Source organism: Littorina saxatilis, linkage group LG2, assembly GCF_037325665.1.
Source record: "Littorina saxatilis isolate snail1 linkage group LG2, US_GU_Lsax_2.0, whole genome shotgun sequence".
NCBI lineage: Eukaryota > Metazoa > Mollusca > Gastropoda > Littorinimorpha > Littorinidae > Littorina > Littorina saxatilis.
The window spans coordinates 704,003-711,580 of record NC_090246.1 but is presented as its reverse complement, the minus strand read 5'-3'; the positions used below and the strand labels follow the sequence as shown (position 1 = coordinate 711,580).

Sequence of the window (7,578 nt, the reverse complement as noted above, 5' to 3'; positions counted from 1 at the left end):
CGATTTACCCCCTTACAGGGGCGGACGAGGGGGGGGGGGGGGGGGGTGCACAGGGTGCACGTGCACCCCCCTCCAGCAAAAAAAAAAAAAAAAAAATTTGGAAAGCTGATTCTATGACCATTTTATAAGTTCAAATGGCACCAGATGGCACCATTTTGCTTCTTTGAGCCAACATTTTTTCCGGGGGGGGGGCATGCCCCCGGACCCCCCTAGCAAATTCGGGCGCTTCGCGCCCATCACATTCACTTTCGATTCAAAGTGCACCCCCCCTTACAAAGCAACTGATCCGCCCCTGCCCTTAGGATTCAGTATTCTGATTTTTTTCTTACGTTGATGTGTTCTAAACCTTTATGCAAATAGATAATGACACACCAAGCGTCGGTATAGCATACAAGTGTTTTCCATATTTCTCCAAACAAATCTGGATTCAACAAGCGTCAATGTTACAAAGAAGAGTTCTCTTGAATTCTTAGATCTGGATACAACAATGATTATTATCATTATCATTATTATCATTTAAGTTATTGAGACATCACAGTGGGCCAAGAGATTTATAGAGCAATTCGAGAAAATGAACTATTGGACGAAGCGCGTAGCGGGGGTATTGACGGTTTAATCGCCAAAGATGATTTTACGATTTGATGACCCTCAGCAATGTTTTATCGATTAGCCACTAACAGTATGAGCTACGGTTATGCTTAATGTACCCGCAAGCATACAGTTTCACGTTTATATTCAGTTAATTATTGGTAGTAAGACATCTACCAGAAGTGTCACGTCTACGCTCCCAATAATTGAACAACCCCCAAGCAACTGAGTGACGTCCCCTGATGTCAAAGTAACCCGATGGTTGGCTCATTCGCAAAAAATAAAGTTTTTTCGTAATGTATCTACATGCATCTGATAGGCTGGTGCTATGATTACATGGTAAGACTGTGTTGAAGGCTTCGCGTTTTCTATTTACATCGTTGTTGTCCTGAAATATGGGGAAACCGTTCATTTCAGTACTGAACTGACGCTGTTGTCTGCTCCATATACGTAGGATAGTCACTCGACTTCCAAGTGCTGCATGGTCTAGCTCAAAATCTGTCAGAAAAAAACCCACTTTTGCTTTTAGCCGCGGGGAATTTTAGGGTCAAGCATCATTTGGTAATGTCGAGACGATGTCACTAATACGGAGGACTGATAAGCAGAATCTTCCTAAATCGAAAGAACGATCACAGGCGCATGAATACGCTGTCTGGAACTGTTAGCGCACTAACTCTTGGAGTGCGCTAACAGTTTTAAGCGCATTGCCATATAAGCCAATCAAATCAGTCATGTGACACCAGTACTTACTGACACTTATTGATCATTAGTATTATTATTGTTCTACATTGTTCTCCAACCAGATCTGGACACAGAGTGCATCCAGCAGACCAAGCCGGCTCTTCAGCAGTGCGCAACCTCGGGGACGGTGTCCTTGCTGAGCGGAAACACAAACACCAATGTCACATACATCACATGCAAGTCAGTGTCTGCTTTACACGCCCTTTAGAAAAAAATCCTCTATATCTGCTTGTGATTCTCATGAAAGGGACGTGACTTTACCAGTCTAGAGACCAAGTATTATTGTGTGGCATCTGCCTCGAGAGTCCGAGAAAAATGTCTATCTTTCTTTTATTGTGCGATGCCCGCAGAATCCCTCCGTACGGTGGTGTTCTCAGACACCTCGCACGTAGGCTGTTACGTGATCTTTTATTTGTTTATACGAGCCAAAAGACACATGTTTGCTTGTTTTACGTTCAGATAGTAATGTATTTAATTGAATTAAGTTGAATATTAACAAAGACAAAAATAATGGAATAAAACAGGGGGGGGGGGGGGAGAGCCTGATCTTTAATACATAAGGATATATGTTTAAGGTTACAGAGAGAGAGAGAGAGAGAGAGAGAGAGAGAGAGAGAGAGAGAGAGAGAGAGAGAGAGAGAGAGAGAGAGAGAGAGAGAGAGAGAGCGAGACAGACAGAGCGAGACAGACAGAGAGAAAGAGAGAGGGAGACAGACAGAGAGAGAGAGAGAGAGAGAGAGCGAGACAGACAGAGAGAGAGAGAGAGAGAGAGACTCAGAGAGAGAGAGAGAGAGAGAGACAGAGAGAGATAGAGAGAGAAAGACAGAGAGAGAGACAGAGAGAGAGAGACAGAGACAGAGAGAGAGAGACAGAAAAATAATCACCATGCAATGTGTGCAGGTCCTTTGAGATTGCAGTCAATTGTACGCGGGACATTTTGGCGTCTTGCGCCCATCAGACAGCTGACATCCTCGCGTATTACGCAGAGAACTACGCCACACCGGCCGTTTGTGGGACAGGTACGCACGGATGGTCTTAACCGGAATTTCCATTATCTTACCGCATAAGATATAGATACATTCATTTTCCTGTTCCTTTTTCGCTACTTTATTGGCTCATTCATCAACGCACACACGCACGCACAAACGGTATGCACGCACGCACGCACGCACGCACGTACGCACGCACGCACGCACGCACGCACGCACGCACGCACGCACGCACGCACGCACGCACACTCACACACACACACACACACACATGCACGGACATGCTCTTTCACACACACACACACACACACACACACACACACACACACACACACACACACACACACGCACGCACACACACACACACACACACACACACACACACACACACACACACACACACACACACACATCTTAACGCCATTCAATATGCGCTATCTTGAAACACCAAAACATACAAAACTAAGTACTACGTACACAAATCTAATACATGCCTCAGATTGTCAAAGGCATACTTCTCGTATAGACGATTCAGCTCACCATATCAGATCTGCCGAGGCGTTAAGCCAGGATAAAAGCACCCCTCCACTGGGACACGTACCAAACATCCACTGCCTGCCTACTTTCTGTGCAGAGTTGACATTTGTAATGAGATACTTCAAAAATGTAATCATACAAGAGTTCCCACCCTGCATACGAAGCAGCCAGGATGTTGTATTTTGGTATATGTCCAAATGGGGGGCAGATCTGAGATAGTAAGCAGAAGTGTTTTCATGGGAAGGGCTGTGATTATATTTGCAACAGAAAGCTGGTAGAGAAAATGGACATCTGAGATCCTTGGGTCACGGACTCCAGCAGCCTTTCCTCCTTCAGAACACAACTCAAAACATACGTACCTGTTTCGTAAAGCCTTTGCTTAGCCTATGTAGACTCTCCACAAATCTTTTCTGCTTTGGAACTCTCTACCCTGTATGTACTGTATGGTCTCTCTGTCAATGGTATGATTGTGTGTGTTTGTCAGTGTGTGTGTGTGTGTGTGTGTGTATGTGTGTGTGTGTGTGTGTGTGTGTGTGTGTGTGTGTACGTTTAACAATGTACGCCCAGTTTGCTTCTTGCTTTGGTTCTTGTTGTTTCATCTCAGTTATATGTATGCTTTGTATGCTTGTTTCATTTGTGCTCGTTTATTTTAGAATGAATATGTAAAGCGCCTGGAGCCAATTGATGGGACTCGCGCTATAGAAAAGTCATTTATTATTTAAGTTATTGAGACATCCCAGTGCACTAAGGGATTTATAGAGCAAATCGAGAAAATTCATTATTGAACGAAGCGCATAGCGCTGAGTTCAATAATTATTTTCGAGATTTGCTCTATAAATCCCTTAGTGCACTGGGATTGTTTCAATAACGATAATTATTGTCAGTACCGCCATAGAAAAAAGAAGATTCCAAACGCACATTTTGCAACGCGCATTTGAATGGGCATAACTGTGTGGTCAGGTCGTGTACAGTAAAGATCTACTTTTGTGTGGGGTGTCTCAAGTGTGTCGTGCTTTCGTCACACGCATTTTAATTTCTGTTGGTAAATTCCAGTGTAGCGTTAATCTGAACAGTGATGATCTTTCAGAGAGACCTCATTTGAACTCGGAGAAAGGACTGTGCTCTTCATTATTTGCGATTCGAAACCTCCAGTCGAGCTTCGACGGATTGACTGTGCGGAGTGACTCCCCTTGAATTGACTCGAAGCGGGACTCGACGGTTCGCACATTTTCAAAACAAATGTGGCATAATTATTTTTCGTGTTGTATCTTCACTCATCGGGGAGTCTGATACTAAATATGAACGGTAAGAATGCTCTGAACCCTACACGTATTATATCCCCATCGTTTTTTCGTTCACATTTGCCCAACATGTTAATTTGCTGAGCGGGGTTAATGTCGTCTGCTACTGTGCTAGGCTACCTGGGCAATCGAACCAGTCTGCACTGAGTCTGCACGGTGGTAAGAACGTTCTGAACCCTACACGTTTTCGATTGTTCTTGCCTTGAAATAATAATTCGGAAACCATTCATTTACTGAACTGATGCAGTCGTATTTTTGTGTAGTCTGCTACAGAGTCGATCGAGTCAGTCTTCCAAACTGGTCTAGCTGGTACGTTATCGGAATAACACTTGTGTTTTCTGTTAGCCGCTGGGAATTGTATACTAACTCATCATTTGGTAATGTGGATGATAAGCTACATGCCACTAACACGGCATATGAGAAGAATCTATGCAAGTCGGCGAAAATTAGATGAAACACAGCGGCTTCTATTTTTAGATCACTGCCACTGGCACAGGCACATGCAATCTGTCAGAAAACCCCCACTTCTGCTTTAATTGAGAAGCAGGGAATTTATTGTCATTTGGTATTGTGGAGAATATAAGCTACATGTCATTAATTAATTCTGAGGATAAGAGCACAGTCTTGCTTAGGCAAAGGGCGGAAGAATACGCTCTGTGGAAAAGTTAGCGCACTCCAAGAGTGCGCCAACAGTTTTAGCGCATCGCCATTAGCCAATCAACTGGTTCACATCAGTCATGTGACACCAGTACTTACTGACAATTATTATTATTAGTCAGCTGCCAGATGTATTCAGTGATTATTTTATCATTATTCGACTCACGGGTCAACTTGATTTACAGGTAGCTGATTACAGCTAAACATACACATACATCTTGGGAATCGCCACTCTTGTTGCTGCTATCTTTCCATCCACTGTTTGTCTGTCTAATGTTTGTTTCTTATGTATTGCTTGTTCTATTTTATGTACAACATTACTAACCACTAACATGTTATGTAATCTCAAGTTCTCCAGTGAAGGATGGTCCAAACTGGAACTAACCACCTGTTTCATGTAAGAATTTCGTCATTTTCGAATGGCGTGTGTTGCGTGTTCGCGAGGGGGCAGTGTGTGTGTGCGGTGTGTGTGTGTGTGTGTGTGTGTGTGTGTGTGTGTGTGTGTGTGTGTGTGTGTGTGTGTGTGTCAGTGTGTGTGTGTGTGTGTGTGTGTGTGAAGATTCACATTTCTGGTTCGTAGTCGTTGTTGCCTTCACTGACTCGTCACATTAAATTCGAATGTACTAATCAAATACTGTGAGCAAACGGCCTGCAAGGGTACAAGAGTGTAACAGGTGAACGGAGTTCGTTATCATTTTGTCATGGATCGTTAGCATGGCTCCCCAATAATCGTAGCATTGGACTCCTTAATCATGCAGACGTTACATGTTAATTCTCACAACTTTACCTTGTCTATATTTTTTCCACAGGAGGAGTTGCTCGAACTGGAACCTCGTCTCTCTCCCTTCTGATAATTGCTGCGCTGCTGACCTGCCTCTGTCTTCTCTGATCCCTTCAGTCTGGTGTCCCGGCGGATCTCGACAAATAAATGCTCCGAAAGTACAACAGTGTCAGGGTTCCCCAAACATCGCCCAGGACTGAGGTACACGAGCCGAAAGGTTGTGTCACCCAAACGGGAGAGAACAAACCGCGGGATCTGATTGGTTGGAATCACAACAAATATCAGTATCAACCAATCCAACACCGCGGCTGTCTCCCGTTTGAATGGTAACCTTCTCGTGCACCTCGGGCTTTCCAAACGGTTCCTCCCTGCGTAGCTGAAAAATATATTTCAATTTCATGGAGGGGGTCTCGCGGACCACTCAATCCTAAAGAGTGGGTCTCGGGACGCACTGAATGCATTCGTACCGTTGGTACAGCTTTCAGCAAGAATATGAACTTCCTGGTATTTGAACCCTCTTAAGTTTCACGGAGAGGACCACAGGACCCCCTATACATTGAAGATTTGGGGTCCCAGGACCCTCTATGTGGAGCGTCCGTGGGGAGCCCTGAGTGTAAGAAAATACTTGTTATGTTTGTATGTTGTTTAAAACGAAAAAATAGACACAATACAGGATGTAAACTACACTCAAGTGGTATTGTATTGTTTTATTTTGTGATATGCCCCACATGTGAATTTCTCATCCGAGACAATACTGTCTATATGTCAGTGTGTATGGCAATGTCTAACAGTGAATGCCACAAAGGAAAAATTAATACTCTGACAAGGGAAACAACCGCTGTATATTGCCCAGTTGAATTTGCACCAAGATGATTGCCTCCCCTGGAAACAATTGTCTCAGGGGCATTCTTTGTACGTAATGATTTTTTTTAGATATTGATTTTTTTTACACCGAACAATCATGGCATTTAAAACATTCAAAATATTTTATTTATTTATCTATTTTATTTCTAATTTTATTTTTTATTTTATTTCTAATTTTATTTTTTATTTTTTTTCCGTTCCTAGAGTTCCTTCCCTTTTTTTGCGTGTTTGCCCTCCATTTTCTTTCAAACCTTGTTCGTTCCGTGTTGCGTCTGCTTTTTGTTGTCTTTTGTGTTCTTGTTTTTCCTGATGAAGCTTCCATAAGCGAAAATTCGTACCGTCTTGTCTCGTTCTTGTATTGGTGAGTACAGTATTCCTTTGTTTTTTTAACTTTGTTCATCTTACCACAGTCACTTCGTTGTTTAGATTTTTATTTTTTTGTCAAGAGCCGCCAGGACATCGGTATCTGAAAGGTAGAGCATGATCGATTCCAGGGTATTTTCTTTCTGTATTGTTTTAAAAATGTAATGTTATGTTGTTGCTTTTAACTGTTAACTGTAATTAACACTTCGTCCTGTCTCTGGCTTTGCTTCTTCGTATGATTTCAATTCCTTATTCACTTGGAAATAAACAATTGAAAAAAAAAGAGACGTTTGGCATTTACTTTGCTGTGAAAGCCTAACTGAAGGTCTAATTAGTTTTCCTTTAGTTGTACCAAACCATTTGGCACGTCATAGTCTTCAGCCTCCACACTCTCTCTCCGTCTCTCTGTCTCTGTCTCTCTCTCCGTCTCTCTCTTTCTGTCTCTGTCTCTGTCTCTCTGTCTCTCACGGTCTCTGTCTCTCTGTCTCTGTCTCTCCGTCTCTCACGGTCTCTGTCTCTCTGTCTCTGTCTCTGTCTCTCTGTCTCTCACGGTCTCTCTGTCTGTCTCTGTCTCTGTCTCTGTATCAGAGTGGGTATTTGTGTGTGTGTGTGTGTGTGTGTGTGTGTGTGTGTGTGTGTGTTGATTTTTAAACTCGATAATCATCCCAAGTCTGCCCAAGTTAATTCTTGGTCCTTAACCAAAAGTTCATTCGGTGCCGCTTCAACTTTTACTAAAATCCAAGTATGACGTCATCAA

General features: G+C 43.0%; 1 protein-coding gene and 1 long non-coding RNA gene across 3 annotated transcripts in view; one reads left to right on the top strand and one right to left on the bottom strand.

Moving 5' to 3' along the window:
- Nucleotides 1–6,405, top strand: part of LOC138957406 (uncharacterized) — a 13,867-nt gene extending 7,462 nt beyond the window's left edge. The window contains exons 4-7 of one of the 2 annotated variants that reach the window (XM_070328532.1): nucleotides 1,392–1,509; nucleotides 2,230–2,348; nucleotides 5,164–5,210; nucleotides 5,623–6,405. In XM_070328532.1, coding sequence (XP_070184633.1) covers nucleotides 1,392–1,509; nucleotides 2,230–2,348; nucleotides 5,164–5,174 — 248 coding nt within the window. In that variant the 3' untranslated portion in view covers nucleotides 5,175–5,210; nucleotides 5,623–6,405. The remainder of the gene's footprint in view (nucleotides 1–1,391; nucleotides 1,510–2,229; nucleotides 2,349–5,163; nucleotides 5,211–5,622) is intronic. The other variant, XM_070328527.1, reaches the window with a different exon arrangement.
- Nucleotides 4,162–7,578, bottom strand: part of LOC138957423 (uncharacterized) — a 268,397-nt gene continuing 264,980 nt past the window's right edge. The window contains exons 2-3 of the long non-coding RNA XR_011453026.1: nucleotides 4,428–5,071; nucleotides 4,162–4,276 (exon numbers count right to left, since the gene is read on the bottom strand). This is a non-coding gene — a long non-coding RNA (uncharacterized lncRNA). The remainder of the gene's footprint in view (nucleotides 4,277–4,427; nucleotides 5,072–7,578) is intronic.